The following is a 21,513-nucleotide window of genomic DNA, read 5'->3' as shown; positions in this document are numbered from 1 at the left end:
GGGATCATTCCTGGGACTAATGCCTTCTTCATTAATGTTGTTGCAGCCATGTGCTGGTGAAGACTTGCTCACAGACCAAGGAGCTACTTGCTTTTGGGGAGGTTGGGTGTGCTTGTGGATGCATGTACAGAACTGCATCCTGCAGTTATGGCTTTCTAGAGAATACTAGTGGGTGGTTCAAAAAGTAAAATAAAGATATTATTATTATACACATATAATTTGATTCTTTTAGTCTGAAATAAGCCCCTGGTAAATTTATATTTACTTGGCAGTGAAAACATAAAACTTGGTTTGGCAATTGCATTTAGGAAAACATTAGGAACTCAAGGGAGAAAATATTACTTGGCCAAGTATGTTGAACTAATGCTGAGAAATGGGACTCTGTGAATCTGAATTCAACCCAGTTTTTTAAAGCTACTTATCCAGTGTCCTTCCACTGTTGGCCAACTGACAGAAATTCAATATTTTTCTTCTAGTGAATGAAAAGCATAGACAGAAACAGCCATTGGGTCAGGTTCATATGCAAAAGCTCCTCTTGTGCTTTTGTTTCCTAATTGCTTTTGGAAGGATTTTTCAGACTGGGCTGACGCAGTTGTGTGTATGAATTTCCTGGCAAATAAGAAAGGTGACTGTGTCCAAAAGACACTTAAGAGTGTGAATTCAAAGCCTTTCCATGTCTAATCAAGGAGCATAAACCATTAGCCACATGTTCCCCATTTCCATCACATTTTTTCACACTTAAACAAAAACATGCCAAAGGAAAGGTGCTACATTTTTTAATGCCCCCAAATAGGAACCACAGGAGTCCATTAAATGCTGTAGTCATTTCCAGCATACAAATCAATTTTCCTTGTGGTGGTGAAGTGGTGAATAATGACTGGTTTGTTTAAAGGAGCATGACTGATTTTGGATGAAGGATCCTGTCACTTTGGCATTTTTAGTTTTATTTATTGCATGCAAGCATATAAAACCTGGTACTGGTCTCAGTGCCAGGCTTACTAGTGGAAAAGCTGAAAGGACTACATAACGTCTGGTGCAGCAAAGAGGTTCTCCTTCTGCAAGGCATTTGCTGGACTCCTGAAAAATTATTTTGATTAACATGGCAGAGAAGAATTTCATCAGTTGGCATCTACTGGCTTTATTTTTTCTTCCATTTTGCCTGTGTCAAGATGAATACATGGAGGTGAGCAGAAGATCTTATAAACCAGTGGCCAAAATATTGCAAAGTCACCACCAGACTGGTCACAAAGGTTCCAGAAGCAGGGAAATATTGAAACAGCGGAATCAACTTATAGAGTGGACTGTTAATAATAGCACATCTACAGACCATAAAGTCCTGAGACCAGAGGTAGATGATGTAGAACTGACTACCTCAGATAGAGTCCAGGTACTCTGAATTAATCTTCTAAAGATATCTTTAAAGCTAATGAGATTTTTTTTTTGTGCTAACATTATTAGTGATATATTTATGAAACAATTTTTATTAAAGTTGTGTGTTGGTCTGTATCCTGCTGGGCTGCTTTACAGGATCTTTTAATGAGCTGGTAGAACCAGCAGTGGTTGGGGACACTGATTTCTACACAGGCAGCAGTGCTTTGTTTTGTTGAAACTGTGAACTTGTGAAATCATTTATTCTGAAATACAGTTTCTTAACGGATTAATTATTTAATATATCAAAGTTTTAGATATTGCTAACTCATCTGGATGTGAAGGAAAACTACAGCATTTCTAGAGGTATTTGGAGAGATTCAATTAGCAGTGAATAACTTTAAAATTATGTACATAAAGTATATTTCTTGAGATTGAGACAAACAATGAAATTCTGAATGTTTAAAAATTTTATTCTAAGGAGTAGCTTAAAGAAACAGATACTAATGTAGTAAGTAGATTTAATAATATAAATCAACTGACTGTTTAAAAAGAAAAAAAAAGGCTTGCTATGAAACTCTAAATTGTCTGCAGTATCTGCATTTTAAACTGAGAATCTTTTTATGACTTTCATGGCACTTTAGAAACTACAGTCATTAGTTTATAACGTGGGAAAATGGTATAACTCGATTGTACACAAAATATTGCAGTCCAAATTTGAAAGAAAAAAATCTGAAGGGCAGAAGATGAAGCTTTTTCTAGCAGCAGACAAAACAAAATTCCACTCAAATAAAGGGTTTTTTTTGATCGATGTGTTTTAGTAACAGCAAGAAAATGAGTGCTTTTTTCCTACACCTGATAGAAATATTTGAGTACTGTATAGTTCACCTTTTACCATATGGAGTTGAAAAATTTTTTCAGATCAAAATATGGTATTTTGAATGCCAAATCAAGGACATGCAGATAAGCATTGAATAATAACCTATGTTATGATAAGCAGAAAAGAGGTTTGATTTTAATCCTGTCCTGGGCTTGAAGAACTGTAACGAATCCAAGTGTGGGAATAGATTTAATACACCACTGTATTCCCTGTATTAAAACTTCACAGTGCTTTGCATTTTGTATTTCTTGGGCAGGAGTTAAATGTTCCTCAAGTGCACTCAGCAAAACAGATATTTAACTCTAGCCATGTTAAACTGCACTTGCAGAATATAAGCAGTGTAAAACAAGGTATGCAGTCCAAAGAGCCAGCCAGTGTGTGCAGACATCTTCACTGCAGGGAGAATTCTGCAGCTGTGTGCTGCAGACCCATACAAAAGATTCCCCTTTAACACTACACAATTTCAGATAATCCAGGATTCAATGCAAAACCACAACTTTTTAGGGCTCAAACTCTCCCTCAAAGAAAGTGTTGCTGTGTTTGGGCTGCATGTGTCTCTGATCAGAGAGTTTAATTCAACTTGTCTGGAACTACCTACTGCGGGAACTGGTTGTGACAATAAAAACAAGCCCTGTGAGGCTGAGTACAGCTGCTGGCAGCCGTTTACCTGCCAGCCCATCTCCAAGAAGCAATCTTTTCTGAGGAAATGATGCAATTTTTGGCTTACTGAAATGAAATGGAGCACTAGCAGATGCATGACAGGGATAATCTATCACACAGTGGCTTATGCAATATATGTTTTCCACTTCCAGACTCCAGGAATTTCTAGGCAGAGGAAGAACAAAGGTGGCACTGACATGTTTTAATTCACGTCAAATCCCTCTCTTTCCCTTGAGTTATATAGAAACTATCTAATTTCTATGTTCCTGCTTTCTTGGTTGTTTTAGATGGAATAGCTCTACCCAGCTAAAGAGAATTTAGGCTGGGGAATTTCACCCTCTTACTGAAGTGTTTTAAAGGTCTCATTCCTTGCTGTGGAAAAGAGATGATAGCATTTGTCATTACTATTACCTTTTCTGCACTGGGTGCAAGGCCGGTTTCCACACTGCTGTTAATTCATGTGAAATATAATGTGCATTTCTCAAGAACAAGAACTCTTAGTGACAAAGGAGAGTCATGACAGACCCTTTTTCCATTTCAGGTTGCTCTTTGAAAATCTTTTAAACATCGCTAGCCAAGCAGTGTTTTACCCTGAGTTTTGGCAACTTTTGTTTGTTTCTTTGCTTGGAGAAGGGGCATGGGGTACCTTAGTGCCCACAGAGACAGAATGTTTTGCATTCAGAACAGAAGTCAAGAATGGTGGAGGTACATTACTTGTCTTCTGCATTGTCTTAGACAATAAAACAGAAACTCATAAAATTAATCAGGAAATAAAAAAGGGCTGGGTCTCCAATTATGACTTGTTCACAGCTTTAAATTAAGGGAATTTTATAGACCATCTGTTGCCTAGATCATTCTCCTATATACTAAATCAGGGGAAATTTGCAAATAGCCTCAGAAATAGTTCCAGTTTTCTATCAGCGTTAGGATATCAATGTGGCAGATGCATTTCACAAGCTTCTATATCATATTCATGTTCTGGCAGCAAAGCCAAAGATTCACTGACAAAATTTAGGCACAAATGGCTGCAAAGGATGCCTTTGGCAAGTAGATTGCAACTAATCATTATGTCACTTTTGAGTGTAATTTTACTTTAGGAACATGCTTTTCCTTTAAATGTACTCTTCATGAAGTTCTCTGCTTTTAAAGATTAAAGAAAATCCTAAATATTCATCATCCTTGGCAACCTATCATGAATAACTTTTTCTCCTAGTGAAAGAATCAATAAAGGTAATAAATTAACTACTTTATGACTTGCATAAACAGCTATTTTGAAACCAGTGGAACTGTTGCATACAACCAGACTGGCAGGACTTGTCTTATTTCACATCTAAGAACCTGATGAGCCTTTTTTGAGGTAATGCCAAACAGTACTTCGCTATGACCATCATTCGTATCTATTTTATTTTAAAATAGATATTTCTCTAAAAAGTTGTTCAAGATTTCAGTGCATTATCTGACAAAGACAAATTGCATCTGCACGCAGAGAGTCTCACATGCAGTCCACTTTGCTGGATTCATGTCTTCCCTCAGTTACAATCCACCATTCTAAGTTTTTGGATATTTTTAGGCTGATATTACTTATTTGCTCTTGGTAGGTGTTTATTTAGGTCACCTTGCCATTTAACATGATTAAGAAGCACAATCTAAAAAAACCTGGAGATTTTAATCTCAGTGCAAAAATCAACGTTACTCTTTTAGGGGGTACAAAATGCTTCACAATTCCAGTCCTGCTGTACTTGGCCCTTTCAAGGACTGAAAATGAGCTGAAAGCAGAGCTACGTCTTCTCTCATACTAGGAAAATTATAAAAAGTATATTGGCTGATTCCCAGTTATGTCCTGCCTAACAACTGGAAGAGACAAAAGAGCAAGAAAAATACAAACAGCTTCTCCAGGAAGAGACAGTTCAAGAGGCAGAATTTATTTTTCTCATTAAGTTTAGACCTTGTCCAGAATTAATCTAAAAAGCATAGCCTTGACCAAACTCCATAAATATGAAGCCCTTCTGCCCATTGGCAAGTCTTAACTTTTCCATAGCTCTTTGAATATGAAGGGTATTTGTTTAGCTGTCAAGTTGGCCTTTATTCCCATGGTAACTCCACCATCACTGGTTCCAGCTGGACAGGGCATGCATCTGTCTTGTTGGAGGAGTTGCAGTATTTTGGTGGTGGCATGAAATGAATTTTCTATATCAATGAATTTTCTATATATATATCCGTCCTATATTCTGTATAGGATATTTTCTATATCCTAACTTAGGTTAGGAAACTAAGTTGCTAAGCCTCCTGAAATCAATGAATTCGAGGGGTGTGCTTGGTATTGTCCAAAACACAGGCAGAAAGTTTCAGATTACATCACTGATGACACTGAGGGCAGGAACAGCACATCTGCATGTTCATGTGACACCTTCCATCCTGCCAAAGGCTCATTTTCCAAACCAGTAAGTCTGCATTGGGCAAGTAATTTGACAATAATAAAGATAGGGAAAAGAAGGGGAAGGAAGGCAAATATTAGAATGATTAAAGAAAAGTAGTAGTTGGATTGCTGTAACTATCCCTCTCCAGATTTTAAAAACTGCAGGTTTGCATCTCAGGATATTAGGAAAGAATTGTAGGGGGAAAGAAACAGAGGGAACAAATGAGGAGGTAGAGAAATAAAATCAAACACTGGACCTTGGCCTTATCTGACATACTGGAAGATCTATGAAACTAAGTAATAAAATTCAGTCAGAATTGAATGAGTCTCCATCAGTATAAACACAATATTATGGAAAAGAAAACTACTTAAACAAAACCATAATTAAACTGATTGCTATAGTAGCTGAGCTGTACATAATGAACTCATTATTTTATTTATACTGCTATAATAGTCAGCATATAGGTTTTTGTAGTCATACATTCATCATTACAAATAATCAAAAGCCCCTAACACCTTGTGTTAAGCTCAAATTTTTGTCTTGTGTCTTGGCACTTTTTTAGTGTCTCCCAGCTTTAGTAGCCTGTAAATACATAGATCTGGGATCATGAAGAGGAATATGCTGCACATATTTTTTTAGTATCTTCTTTGGGTGGTCCAACACAGCTTTATTTATGTTTAATGGAGGATAGTTCATTGCTGAAGGTCACATAAAGTTCCTTGTGTCCTACCACTTTTACAGGCGTGTTTGTCATCAAAGTTCAGTTGAAATGTGGGATCAGGATGTGAACCTAATTCAAATATTCATTTAAATTGCTTTACTTGGTATTAATTTATTCTCAAAACCTCCATTATTTAATGGGAAAAGTTGTTTTTATTAATATTTGTATAGATTTTTGAATGCTTTGAGAGCTATTCCTTTAAATCTTCCAAAAATAACATCTTCAGGGACAAACAAACTATGTGAGAATTTCATGCCAGATAAGAACTGTTTTGAAAATTTACCAAGTATATAAACAAAAATATATAATGAAGACCCTGTAACCAATGCATAAGATTGATGTCCTCCATGAATAAGCTACTTAAAACTTATTTTTGTGCACTTAGCCCCCCCAGTCTGGACCGCAGAATCCAGACTGCAGTTCCTGCTGCCGAGGTGACTTTGGAGTTCGACTCTACCAAGGGCCCCCAGGACCTCCTGGGCCCCCTGGGATGCCAGGTAAAGCTGAAGTTTAATTCACTTTTTTATCAGTCTAATTGAAGGCCATAAATTACAGATTATACTATGAAATATCAGAGAGTGATCCAAAAACCAGTATTTGGGGACAGACTCAGGAGCAAGTTTTTCTCTAATTTTAGAGGAGACAGATATTTTCAGTTATATTCTAAGGTATTTTCCATTGAAAACCTATTCATTATTAAAATTCAGCTTTCACAAATTCATACTGAAAGTAACCTTATTACATCTCTAGAGAAAATTGGTCTTTCTTAAAACAGCATGAAGTTCCCAATAAACTTGGAAGAACTTGTTCCCTGGAGCTGATTACTGTGACCACCTTTGTATATCCAGCTGTGTTGCTGTGTACTGTATTCAAGGGCTTTTCTTCATCTAGCATACTGCTAGCCAATATTTTACAGAAACACAGATGCTTCTGTTCTCTCACAGAAATTCCTTCACTTCCTTCTTTCATCTTGTCTTTCATAATATTTTTTTTTTTGCATTAAAAATGTGCACAGAAGAATAGCATACACAAGAAAAGTGTACACTTTGATCTGATAATTTATAAGGAAATCAAAGAGCCTAGAGAAGGGAAAATGTTGATTGCATGCTGCTGTAAGTTTGTTACAGCAGCTACCTTCCCAGATTTGGAAATCACCATCCTAAAGCAGAGGTACAACATAAATGAATAGGTCACTGAAAGACAGAATTGTCTCTTCTTCAAAAGCTTACATCTTTTGTTATCAAAATAAAAAGGCAATTCAGTGATCCATTATTTATTAATAAACTGTTGGGTTTTTAGAAGCAGGATACAATTTTATACTAGACCCACATTTTCAATGCTACAGTGGACATACTGGGGCGTGGCCTAGTCCCAGCTTTGCCCTTCCCTCGTGTCTCAGTCCCACTTTCTGTCACCGCAGGATACCCACAAACCTAGGTCTGGCAGCAGCCTCCTATGCCCTGGGATTTCTGTCTCCTTCATTTGCTGGATTTCATGTTGTTGTGCCTGTAAGGGGAACAGCAGCAGTTATTTTTCCCCTTGATTGAATCAAATGTTGCTTGCAGACTTCTGTTCTGAACTGGTAGAGCAGTTCTGGCTTCACTAAAGGATCATTCTTGTTAATTTTAAGAGCTGCAGATTCCTCTATCCAAACAAAAATGTGCATAATTTCTTTCACCATTTGGCTTCCTTGTTTGAAGGTGTTGTTTTTTTTCTTAATAGAAAACCTCTGAAGGATCACCTTATCATCAGATTTGATCTCAACACTATTCTTCTAGTAAATTTGTAACCAAACTGAATAATCAAAGAACAAGCAGAGTGGCAAAGAACCTAATTTCAGTTCAGGTAGAATTAGAACAATGATGACATTAATTAATCCCTTGAGCCGAAAGATCAGGCTTTTGCTGCAGGAGGCATAATAATTGTTCAGTGATTCTAGCCAACCTTAAAATCCTGTCAGCTGCATAGACTTTTGTTCAGTAATTAGTCAGTAAACACCAGGAAGTAAGTAATACTGCAGATGCATGAGTATGTTTTCTAATGAGTTTTTTTACTCATTTACTCATAATAAGCCATCTCAGAAAAGCTTAATTATAAAAATTTTGTCTCTTTTTAAATCTAGTTCTATGCAATCAAATGACCCCTAGCCAGAACCGTGTAAATGCACACTGTCCTGTTTTTAGCACAGATTTTAGGAACTTTAATGCTACAGCCATTCATCATTTGTGTGGATGTATTTTAAAGATAGCCAAATCTAATTAAAAATTATCTTATCCTATCATGATTGACTTAATATACCAGGAAATTGGTTTTTATAGTAAAGCAAAAGCAAGACTATTTCTGCAGGCTACCTAGTATGTGTTAATGAAAAGTGGCTTTTGCCTTCCTCCTGCTGAGGTCTTCTTGCACATCTCCCCAACAAAGCAATAACTTGAGACACCACCAGTTTATACAGCAACACCAAGGCAACATGAGGGTTAATTCCCAAAATCTATGTCCTTCTGGAAACCTGCTCGCCAAAACCTTTACCATCAACCTGACCACACAGCAGTTTCTTATCCATTACAGCTCAGCCTGGGGTTTATGGCACTGAAGAGTACCTGTGTTTCAAGTTGGTGGGAGAGGACCCTGTCACACTTATCTGTTAAAATACAATAAATTGTTTAAATAAAACAGAAAGCTTTGTTTCCCTTCAGGAAATCATGGAAACAATGGAAATAATGGAGCAACTGGCCAGGAAGGAGCCAAAGGTGAGAAAGGAGACAAAGGAGATATGGGACCAAGAGGAGAGCGTGGCCATCATGGACCCAAAGGCGAGAAGGGTTACCCTGGGATTCCCCCAGAGCTACAGGTACAACATCTCTGGCTCGTATTGGCTGCAGCAAATCTCAGATTATTATATTCTTTACTGAAAACACAGCACCTTATTACTGTAAGAAGCAAATTCCCTTGTAGATTAATACTGTAACAGGTATATATAGCCCTTGTCCTTACTGAAAAATGTGCTTTTCCAGATCTTTCTGGAAAAGAAAAGCTTTAGTCAGAGACCAACTGAGAAACAGGCAGGAAGAATCGTATATGCTTCCCTTTGAGGGCAAAAAGCCAGTATCTGGGTTATTAAAGGAGAATAGCAGGGACTATCATTTTTCTACCAAGCTGTATCACATAAATAATTGCACTTCCCACAGCATATGGAAAGAGTAAAGGAGTCATGTTTCTCAGGGCAGCCAGGCTTTGTGAGATTCCCAGAAGTACATATATCCAGCTCCTCAAAGTTTGGGCTCAAAATTTTCGAGTGCAGTAAGAGTCCTCTAGTTTCAAAAAATACCCCTCAGTAGTTATCTGTATATTTATATGTCTAGATACTTTAAATATGTCTGGGGCTATGTATGTTCTGCCTATGAATAATAACTCAAAAGCCAGATAAGCATTCAAATCTGGGTTCAAGCCTGAGCTGTTGAGCTCAACTCTTATATTGGCACAATCTCACAGCTTTTGCATTAAAGCTTCTTCAAATCCCAGGAATCTGGCAGATGGCAGAGAGCTTGTGTATGTGTAAATATATATATATACAGATACATATATTAATATATATGCATATACATATAATATATCCATATATGTGTATAATATATATAATATATACTAATGGTATAGCTGAATATCTTATAAATATACCTTTAATTACATTTGACATATGTCCTTCTACAATTATTAAACATACTACCACTATTTTTTTTCTTACATAAAGACAATGGTAGTAATGTAATTAAAACTGAGTGATGAAAGAGGATGAACAACAAAAGTTCATATTATAATACCTATTTCCAATGCTTAAAATTTCATCACTTCTTTTAGCAGATGTGTTTAAAAATGCTTACAGTATAGCATATTATTTCCTACCACCATAATTAAGAATACTGAAGTCAGTGGTAGAGAAAACACTTTTGAATACAATACTGTTTAAAGTACAGGATTATTTTGAAAAACTTTGTGTATCCATGTTGACCTGCTACTTCATAATGAGACCTAGGGAGAAAAGACATATTTTTTTGCTGTTTTGATCAGCTCAGAAAAAGTAGCTCAGGGTCAAAGATACTGTGAAATGGAATCTAGACAAAAGCAATAAATTCCATCAATCTGCCACTGCAGCTGCTTTCCTTTAACAAATGATGAACTTTGATGTGATCCTGGCTGAGAAGCAAGATATTAACAATTTGCCGTCATAGAAAATGCATCCATGCAGGGGTAAGGAAAATCAGCCCAAGCTTTCAGCTCACATCTGGAGCTCCTTAAATTTCTGAACAGATGGCTAACGATTTCCGTTATTGGATCCAGGCTTGCATTTGACTGTCTGTTTTGGTTTTGTTCTGACTTGGATCTGAAATCAAAAGGAGTTTGGGCTGTTTTTTTTTTTTATTTTTTAAATACCAGCATAGCTGGAATCTCACCAAAAAATATCGGTTTTGTGATGAGCAGTAACAGCTGCAATTGAACACTTGTCATTTAAGAAGCTGAGATAGAAATAAAAAGTCAAGTGTCTATGTAACCTTCTGGCAACAAGGTGCAGCAATTCTGCTGCTACCCCATTTACTCACATAATGGAGAGTGATGATAGACTTACAGAAAAGATCACTCCCTTCTCTGACCAGGCCAGCCAGTAAGGTCATTCCCTGGTATCTTGCTGAGGGTAATTTGTCTGGTGTGAGATGTTTTGCATGTCTTCCTATGAAACATTTCTATGGCAAGAAGTGAAACATGAAGTTGAAACACAGTTTTCATCTTCTTTTCTCCTCTTGGTCTCCACCACCCTCAGTTTTCAAGATCAACTGACAAGACAGAAAAAGCATTGAATATTGAGTCCCGGCTGCTGCACTTCCAGAGGGCCTCTAATAAAAGTGTTTCATGTATCTCTTAAGCAAGAAACACCAATCCGCATGGATTTTACTGAGCATTGTTCATTTTCATACATGCAGTTAAAAGCAATATCCAGTTTAAATGCATTGGGGAATACATAAAAACTACATTAAAACTCTTTTGTCAGAAACACCATTCATTTCAATACTATGTTGCTGTTGCATCATTCTAGTGAGACTTAAAAGTAAATAAAATCTGAAACTAAGATTCTGAACTGCAAACACTTGACCATACGCTTACTTTACAGTCATGAATAGTCCAATTGAATATGAGAACCCTAGGCTTTTTCCAGTTTCATTCAATGGGAGTTTTGTTAACTGGAGTTTATTGGCCTTGGAGCAAGCCCTAGAAGAACATCTCTGTGAGGAAATAAACAGGCTACAAATAAAGGAAAAAATCGGTACCTGATTGCTCTACACATGTTTTTTTGTTAACAACTGCCTGAATAAGGACTGGATTTTTGCAGGTCGCATTCATGGCTTCGATGGCTACACACTTCAGCAACCAGAACAGTGGGATCATCTTCAGTAGTGTTGAAACCAATGTTGGGAATTTTTTTGATGTCATGACTGGGAGATTTGGTGCTCCAGTGAATGGTGAGCATATACAAAACAAAATAATGCAATTATTGGAGCTATAGGGAGAAGTATGGTCAATTAGGATTGTCAGTATTTGACATCCTTTGCACTTGCTCTGCGTAGCTCTTGCTACCTACCTTTCAGAAAAATTAATTGAAAACTGAGCAAGCCAAGAGAGGTCTTGGCTAGCCAGTGAGACTAGTGCTGACACAAAGGCAAGAGGAAGAGGCATGGCCAGGGCTGGGGAGGGAGCAGGACTGTTTGCTTTGCTGTGGCTCTTAGCCCTTCAGCCACTGCGAGGACAGAACCAAGGCCATGATATTATAGCAAGCAGCAGCAGCAGAAAGCTTCACATTTGCCTCCTCCACGTCCTGCCTCCCATCAATCCCTTCATCCCCATCTTCTTCCATGCCAGTTCAGCTGTGAGCTGACTTGCAACAGATGTGTAGCCGGAAATGAGACATTATAGTTCTTCATGGGTTATTTTTCAGCTCTATCAATCCCCCCTCTTATGCAGCTGTGATGCAGGAAGAACAACCCCTGCCATATGAAGAATTAAAATTAATTAGATTTTTTTGGAACACTATATGCAGAAGCAAAATATCTGCTGACAACTGGAAGGCAGTTTTGTCCACAGCTGTTATGTTTTCTACGCAAGAAGCACAAATCTGCAGCATGATTATTTCTTTTTATGAAGCAAACAAGTTATATTTTATAACCTTTCCAGGGGTGTATTTCTTTACTTTCAATATGATGAAACATGAAGATGTGGAGGAAGTGTACGTGTACTTGATGCATAATGGTAATACAGTGTTCAGCTTATATAGGTAAGTAAAGGGCCAGGCCATCTTAATACAAAAAACATTTGTATGGATGTGATAGTTTGCTCACATTTCAAGAAACATAAAATTGTTCATTTTTTAAAAGAAATTCTCTAGGGTAAAATAACCAACAAGAAAAAGCTGGGGGTTTTTGGGTTTTGGTGGGGTTTTTTGGTTGGGGCTTTTTTTTGTTGTTGTTGTTGTTGGGTTGTTTTGTTTTGGTTTTTGGGTTTTTGTTTGTTTTTGTTTTTGTTTTGTTGTTGTTGCTGTTGTTGTTGTTGTTGGGGTTTTTTTTACATCCTCAGCTTGCATATTTGGACCATACACACCACAGATGCTAGACCTTCATCAGCCTTGATCACCATTTCCTCAAACTCAGGGGAAAGGAGCTAGCACTGCAAGGCAGGATTGGAGTTTAGTGGTATCATGCTGTCAATCTATTAAAATATATCTTCATCCAAATTTTGCTTGTCAGAGAAAGGAAATACTGAAGTGTTCAGTGACTAGTTACAATCTTGTTAACATGAAGGCAGAGAAATTTACTTTAAAGTTGGAAAGTGTTTAAACTGCAGTAGTGAGGGTGAGTAAGAGGCAAAGGTCTTCCATTTACTGACTTTTTTATCATTAGCACACCACCACAGGCTGCTTCATCCTCAATAGATCTTTCCTGCAAAGGAAAAAGTGCTCCATGTTCCAATGAAAGGTTCAGTAGGGAGTGAGCTGCCTGTCTCTGCTCTCTGCCTGTGCTGGGAGCATAGGGGCTCAGCTCACATCAGCTTCCTGACCTAGAGGCATTTAAAATTAGCTGGGATGAGTTCAAGGAAAAAAAAGCATCACAGGAAATCTGTAGTGTTGTGATCAATGAGTAGTGTTTCTTTTTAAACAAAAAGAATTTGTTCCTGTGTCCTGGAAAAAAATAAGTTACAATTCCAGAACTTCAGAGAAGAATGAAATACACTTAGGTAAGATGCAAAATTTGATGAGGACATCAAATGCAGAAAGTTGCCAAAACTTCCTTATAAAGCTGAAAAAATGTTGGCAAGTCTTTCAAGAAAGTTTTGCTCAGGATAACAATGTACTTCTTGGAATTTTTTTTAAAAGTTGTTTGGTCATTGTTGAGAAACAAAAAGCTGACTTGTTAAAATATTCATCCTTAGCTATGAATCCAAAGGGAAAGCAGATACTTCAGGAAACAGTGCAGTCCTAAAACTCGCCAAGGGAGATGAAGTTTGGCTGCGAATGGGAAATGGAGCCCTCCATGGGGACCATCAACGCTTCTCCACCTTTGCTGGGTTTCTTCTTTTTGAAACCAAGTAGAAAAAGGAAACAACCCAATAGATGTTTATCTGAAGAAACATCTTTTTTGGAACTGGTATATTTCACTGGACTGTGAAATAACATTGGAGGAACAAGAAGCCTTGTTTTGATGGAATGTGTTGCTACATGTGTATCAGAGATGAGCTGAATACATTGGGTAGCTGACACAGAATCACAGAGTATGTATTGTCATCTGGGTTGCACCTATTTAATCATTAAATGTTGTACTGCTCTCTTCCCCAAAAGTGAATGAAAAACAAAGGAAAAGAATTTTAAAGAATTTAAAGAGCAGTATACATAAAGTCAATTTAATCTCTAAATATACTTCACTTAAATATATGTCAGGAATTGAATAACTGTTTCAAAATTTTCGGATCATTTCTTCAGTTCTTCTTACACGCTCATTTAAGTTTGCATCATGGAAACAAGCCTGTGTGTATTAAAAGCAGGCTCAGGTGAGACCAGATCCAAAGGAAGAAGTTTGTACTGCATTGGAATGAGCTCAAATTGAAGAAAAAAATGTGAAAATAAAGATGCCAAGGATTCAGCTTTATTGCATTCCCATCTCAAACCTCTGATGATATATCTGGTGTCATTTTTCACAGATTTTTAGCACATATTTATGCTTAATCTCTCTCTCTCTCTCTCTCTCTCTCTCTCTCTCTCTCTCTCTTAGAAGAAGAATGTCAGTAGTTCTTGCCTTAGTAGCAGCTTGAAGCTAAGGTAATTTAGTTTGCAGTGTGAAGGGGATCAAGCAAGAGAACTGTAATGTTTCACCCTAGCCTTAGAATTTTTGAAACCTAATGTTACCCAATGCAGGGTGTCAAAGCAAAGGCATATACGCTAGAGAAACCAGGATACACCAACAGCACAAAGGTACACAAACTTTGTGGTGTTTGGAGCTCCTCCAGAAGGATGTACCTTACAATATTGCATATTTACTTAACAGTGAAGTTGTTGAAACAGTTTTTCTACCAGCCTTCCAAGAATCAGTATTTCAGGAAAAGCCATTGCAAAGCAGCAGCTAAGCCAGTTCAATATTTAAACTGGTGAAAGCAAATGCTTGCTGGCTTAGTAGTTCTGGTCCCAATACACTGGACAACTCTGCAGCATTCATGTCACTGGCTTTTCAATATTTGTTATCTGAAATTCTGTCTTACTCTTTTCATTTCAATAAGCACCAAAATCAATACTAAAGTTTGAATGTATCCTGGCTCTCCACACAAAAATTAATGAAATATAAATTCTTTTTTACAGACATTACATTTCAATCAGATATTACCTGCCATTAATGTATAACAAGAAGGTGGGGTTAGGAAAATATTTATTTGAAATTCTTTTATACCAGACACAGGTATCAATATCACAGGTATCAGTATCACAGTTACCACAAAAATGGAGCAAATGAATCAAAATCTGCCCTATGAATCTGTATGTCCTGGTACACATTCCTAGCGTATGTAACCACATCTTATGAAGAAAAATGCATGTTAATACTTGATGATTATGACTTGTGATTTTTTTAGTTTTATGCATCAACCACTGAAAATATTAGCTTTAATGAACTGTTGTCTGATGAGTTTTTATCATTTCTTTATGAACCTGGGTCTGGTCTGTGCCACAAAGGTTTTCAAAACCTGAGACCATGTTATTTTGTTAAGCTTACTTTGTAAAGCATATATTTACCAATAAAGATTAATGGTTACAAAGCTATATACTAGTTTGTTCAGATCTATATTTACTAAGGACATTAGCATTTGGAGACAACAGAAAGATGTTATTTTTAATACACTTTTCCTAAGCATTCATTTTGCTACTGAATGGGAGAAAGCCAGCATTAAGAATTCAACTATATTTTACACACGTGTGTATGTGTGTGTGTATATATACACACATATATACATAAAATTTAAATCTGTAAGGTTTCCTTTGGGGACTTACTCCTGCTTTGTGACATGGCCATTTTAAGCCATTTTGGTCAGAATGAAGCACTTAGAAACTGTGCAACATACACTAATTTTAAGCTCCTTATTATCTTATTATCTACTGTAATGGCCATGATATAAAAAAGTCATGTTTTGCCGTACCCCTTTTGTGTTGTTTTCATGAGTTTTGTGCAGCTTGGCCTGCTAAGAGGGGAAAGTGATTAAGAATTACCACAAAAGCTTCTTTGACAAACAAAGAGCAGTTCCAAGGTTAAAGCTCAACAGTTTTTTACATCAAGGTTAAAACTTCCTAGGTTTTGACTGAAATCTCAGCAGTCTTTTCTCTGCAACTTACTCATGCAATCTGTGCTGACTGTCATAATACTTTACAAATAAATAGTTAACTTACACATTAATTTCCTTCAAAAGCAGGAGGAAGACCCTTCAAAATACAGCAGCTGTGAATATGTGTATGTGTGTGTGTGTGTGTGTGTGTGTGTGTGTGTGTTCTTCTTTAAAATTAACAAGGTTTATATTCAGCAACTCATATGGAATATATGATCTTTTTTCTCAGAAATGTTCATGAAGATTAGTCACCTTTTCATTACTGCTGATAATTGAAAGACTCTTGCTTAGCAGATGCTCAAGACAAAATGTCTTCTGTCAGAGACTTTTATCCTCTGTTATAAAACACATGGTATCTTGTAATTTGTGTTACAACTGAAAAACCTTCTGGAATCTGCAAAGCTGTAATTTGGAGTATACTTAATGGCTTCTTGTCTTTTCTGAGATTAATCTGTATCTCTCCCCCTCCCTGAGCTCCTAGATTTAACCAAAACTTGGCAAAGACCCACAAGTTCTTGCCTGCTATGAGAGCTGTGGTTTGGTAGGTGATATTTGACCTCTGTTTTAGGTGCTAGCATCCTGGCAGCAGAAAATGCTTCTCAGCACAGAGCCAAGTTGAGCTCTGCTCTGTGTGGCACCACCCCCAAATTCTGGTCCTCCTTTCCCCTAGAGTTCCAGGGATTGCTATCCTTGCCTGTGACATCCATGCAAGGCAGAAACTCTAATCTCCAACTGTGTCATGAGCATTAATTGCTGCATTTTGCAAAACAGGACTGTGCGCAACTCAAGAGATGCTGGGTGCACCCCCTTGGCAGGGGTAAAACACAACTTCTGTGCAAGAAAAAAATGAACTAGAACAAAACCAAACTGGGATAAAATGTTACATATCTGGGTCCCAGTTTCACGAGTGGTGTTTAAAGAATGCAGACAGAAGTTTAGTTAGAATCTGTGGGAAAAGAAAGAAGTTTATGGTTTTACTTTCAGAAGTTAGTCCATGGCCCAATTGACTAAAGAGGCAGTTAAGACTGACAACAGTTTACAGTCTCAGCCTCACTGAAAAGCCTGTAAGCCAAAGGGAAACCTTTAAATAAAGTAGTACTTTTCCAAAGAGAGAATAAGGAAGAAACTTTACTCTCAGATCTTTCATCTTCCCCTCTCTTTCACTGAGCTTCCTACATTAAAACCTGCTGTTTTCCGATGCAGATTTTAATAGAAGTGGCTTTGAATTAATTTTTTTTCCCTTCTTCTTAGTTCAGATTATTAAAATGACTCTTTTGTGCTCAGGGGAAAAATATCACACAAGGACAAAACATGCAGGGAGTTGCTGAGTGGTGTGTGAAAAGACCCACAGTTCTTCATTTTGGTGAATCAGTAGCAAAGTTCCTCTATTTTGCAGTTAGTTCTGCTTCAACAGCCAAAGAAAATACAACCTGGGTGATCAGTTCTGATTTAAAAATCTGAGGCAACAAAAGGTTGCCATGCTCAGATACCACTGAAGAAAGTCTAAAACTCTAGAAACTATACTCATAAATAAAAAAAACTTGACCAGGTTCCCTCTTATACCAAAGGGGGAGAGCTCCGTTTTGGGCCAAACCACACAGTTTTAGAAGGAATTAGAGCATCTGCAGCCCCCCATAAATTTCCAGTCTTCTGCCACTGGACTGATAAACTCAGTGCAAAGATATTGACATGAAGACTTAAGGATGACAGTGGGAGAGGCTCCATTTTGTGCATCTGCATTTGGAATGGAGCAAGCTATCATCCATGAACACATTCATAGAATAATAAAACCCTTGTGGGTCGAGTTTTATTAAACAAAGAGACTCCTTGTATTAACTGGTGAAAAATTCCACAAATGGAGGGCTATTCTCCTGCTTTTCTGGAAACAGTCCATCAGACATAAAAAGAAATAATTCCACAAAAAGCAGTGTTTTAAAAGAATCACATTGCTACAACACCAAGAGTGGAAGCACCCATGTTCAAATTATCTTTGACATCTCAGCTTCTGTTTCCTGTGAATGTGTGTCATGGTGTGTTCCTCCCATCATCCAGTCACATGCTACTTCTTGGTCTTGTCCAGCAGCAAGTATAAGATGCTTGCTGAATAAAGACTTGCTATACACTGGAATGTGATAGGAAGAAATGAATATATGACCATCTTCATTCAGTAACTCCATCCAAATGTACAGCTAACAAAGTGACTTTACTGTAGAAAATAGTGCACACTAATTTGTAAGACAGAAGAGCAGAATTAAATTAACTGTAGCCTCCTTCATTTTAGAATAGTTTATAAGAGGCTGGGTTTTTTTTCAATCCTGGCAGTTTTTTGACAGAAAAAGTCTCCAGGCTCTGACAGCATAGTAAAGATGATGAAAGTCAAGGAAGTCTGCAAAGACCAGAATTTCAGGCCAGGAAACTGGAATTCAGAGATTGTGCCATTCTGCCATATGCAAGTCCTGGTCTGCAGCTGAAGTGCTGGATGGAATTTAATTTGCGTCCTGTTCATTATTTAAACTAGAAAATAGTAGAAGCATGGCTGTTTTAAGGAAAATTTTTCAGATACTCCATCACTTCAAATCAACATTTTCTTTCCTCCAAGACTATGTTCTCTTCAGAAATGTTTGTTTTGTCAAATCATTAAAAACTCACAAAATAAATAACATGTATTAGGTATGCCATAAGACACACACTAAATGCTCATGGGCAAGATGATGGAAACAGTTCACAAAAATAAAGGTTTCTCAATCCATCTCACTAGGAATGCAGGAGAAATTGTCTCTGGTGAATGTGGCAGACAGTGCTATCTGGCAGGAATGGCTCACTAGAGGTAAGTTCAGGGCAGGGTGGCTAAACAGTGGTTCATGTGGTGTCCAGCACAGAACTCAAGCTTAGTATTCAGGCAGATAAAATGTAGAAATAATCCCAGTCTAGAGTTTCCAACTTCTGCAATAGTGGTTTATAACAGATTCGCAGAAAAGTATTTATTTTCTCCTGATTACCAAAAACAAAGATTAGTTATATAAAGTTTCTGCTATTTTCTTCATCTGTCATGAAACCATGAAAGCACAGTAATACCATATGCTGTTTCTCAAAGGAAAGAAAAATATTTTGCTTCAGGTACAAGGGTTGAAGTCCAGAGTACAGAAACCACTGTCACAGGCATCAGTAATTTTCCTACTTACCGGAGTATCAGGGGGCAAATTTCCAACAGTGTGAAAGTTAAAGGCAAAGCCTGTTCAGCACAGCTGGGACAGATCACGACCTCAATAACTGACTGGACTAAAAAAAACTTGCAAGCTATAGTTTTTCAAGAATATGTCCATTTTAGTGAACAGGGCAGCTTAGACAATTACTTTCTGCGATTGAGACAGAGCTTCTATTTCTAAATGTCTAATTCATGATCTCAGACAGTCATAGCCAGACTTTCAAGTAGCATGACTTCACAGCTGCTTTAGAAGGTCATCATGAACTCAGGATAGATTTTTTGCTGCTGAGTGGTGGGATGTACACTTGGGAGAGCAGCAGTGTGCAAATCCACACTTACACAGAAGCACAGAAACACAGAAAGGCAAAGTGATGCTCCAAGCTGATGAATCTATTGAAATGGCAGAGATTAAGGTGCAGCATTTGGCAAGAACATTGTTCAAGGGACAGTGTGTCACAACAGCACAACATATGAGATTAGAAATGTAGAGTATCGCCCACACCATCTTTGTGGATATCTGTAAGTGTTATGAATGGAGCACAGCTTCTATTCAGGCAAGGCATAAATGCAAGTTTCGGGATAAAGCAACTGCGTTTGAAACTTTGACAAACTTAGGACACAGAACTACCATCACGAATTCCATGAGAATCTTTAAAGTACTCAATTTCAGTTTGATGCAGGTATCTTTCAACTTTCTAGAGAAATTTTACCTGCTACTTACATTTTCAGGCAATTATAGTGAACCAAGATTTGAAATATTATAGTTTTTCCTTTTGCATTTAACAAAACCAATACAAACTGTACAGATATCAGTATCTATTTAGCCGTACAGTAAAATGGACTAAATTGTAAACAATAAACATGTGAAAGAGGAGCATCCGGAGTTTGTGTACAGCTGAAACTTCACATTGATGCCTTAGTATTTTTCCAAAGAACTGAAATGTACAGGTAATTGTAACCAACAAACCTGACACCAAATGTTAAAGTCTGGCATGCAGTCTGTATTGCAAAAGTGCCTGCACCTCTGCAAGAAATGTTAATATAACTCACAGTAAAGATCATTTCAATCTTTTAACACTGACTATGAAATATGCATTTCACAGGATGACACAGACAGCAACTCACTGACGTAATAGAACAAAGCACACAAAAGCACTCTGACACAGTGTGGTTTCAATCCCAAAGCAAGTCCTTTCCTATAGCTATTACCTCTGCAATGATGAATTCATACACCCTCCTGTTTGCTGCTGCTTATTAATGAGAAATATTGAACAGCATCACATAGATGAACATCACACTGTTTTTACAGCAAGCTCATGGTAGAGAAGGTCTCCTTGTCTTTAACATATATTTTCTGCTGGCCAAATTGCTGTTTCAGGAGAGTTTGCTGCACTCAAATCATTAGCCTTCACGTTATGGTTAATTAGAACATCTGTTTCTCTCTCATGCCTGTTTATTTTTTGGCTTGGTAAAGTCCAATTTTTCAAATTGGAATTAATGCTCATAAAATGCTGCACTCGACTTCCTGGAACTGAAATAACTTAATAGGGTTCTGACTTAAATGTTTCTGCCACAGATTATCCACTGTAATTCTGGATGACAGCTAAACCAGCAGGTGCAAAGGACTGCTCAGTTAAACCATAGTAAAATCCAGATATTATCCAGTGTGTGATTATGGTGTTATTTAGATGGGGTAAACTAAAGAGCATCAGGTGAAATCAAAGGTGACTCAACAGAAATTGCTTGTTCATATTCAACACAAACTCCAAGATCTAAAGGTGTGAGGGGACAAATGAAACTGAAAATTAGTCAGAGAAACACAGTGTCACAGTAACATCATAATATCTCTGAAAACCAAACCTTATATGGAATAGTGTCCCTAAGGGACATGGAAAACAAACAAAACTAGCCAGTTTCATTTGAATGAAAATGCAAATACTTTTCCCCTGGCTATTTCTTGTGGGTGGCACCATAGTAGTGGACATAATCAGTGTGTGCACATAATCAGTACCTGCATTACAGGACCTGATGTCTACACAGAAAATGAAGGGTATTCTGGTGACAGATGTGCTATCGTAGAATGAGAAAAAACTCTGCATTCATATTAGCAGCCTTTTCACATTTTTGTAGTCTAACCAATTTAAAGAAATGTATAAAATGAGCATGGGATCGACATTAAGGACTTCTTCGCTCTGTCTGCTTTCTGGTAACCTGAAATACCAGGAGCAGGGCATAAGTTTGAAAAGTTGTGTCAATACAATGCCAAAGGTTTCATTACCCTTTCTGGATTTATGTCTGCCTGTAAGCAGCTGATGTCGCAAGAACAGGGCCAGAGTCCTCCCTAAAGAAACAACTGTGA

At 37.4% G+C, this 21,513-nt stretch overlaps 1 protein-coding gene across 2 annotated transcripts; it reads left to right on the top strand.

The window, feature by feature from the left end:
• Window positions 1-1,015: 1,015 nt before the first annotated feature.
• Window positions 1,016-15,409, top strand: C1QTNF3 (C1q and TNF related 3). 2 transcript variants are annotated; one of them, XM_066182338.1, is made up of 6 exons: window positions 1,016-1,183; window positions 6,432-6,543; window positions 8,743-8,897; window positions 11,430-11,559; window positions 12,269-12,368; window positions 13,520-15,409. In XM_066182338.1, exons 1-6 carry the CDS (start codon window positions 1,100-1,102, stop codon window positions 13,677-13,679), a joined length of 741 nt encoding a protein of 246 aa, XP_066038435.1. In that variant the 5' UTR covers window positions 1,016-1,099; the 3' UTR covers window positions 13,680-15,409. The 2 variants fall into 2 exon arrangements, with proteins under 2 accessions (XP_066038435.1, XP_066038436.1); XM_066182339.1 differs by having other exon boundaries at window positions 1,016-1,387.
• Window positions 15,410-21,513: the final 6,104 nt, after the last annotated feature.

This window comes from Chamaea fasciata, unplaced genomic scaffold (genome assembly GCF_029207755.1).
Source record: "Chamaea fasciata isolate MVZ Bird 193981 ecotype frontalis unplaced genomic scaffold, bChaFas1.0.hap1 SCAF_4, whole genome shotgun sequence".
In the NCBI taxonomy this organism is placed as follows: Eukaryota; Metazoa; Chordata; class Aves; order Passeriformes; family Sylviidae; genus Chamaea; species Chamaea fasciata.
The sequence above is the reverse complement of the archived record's forward strand: the minus strand, read 5'-3'. Positions and strand labels throughout refer to the sequence as shown.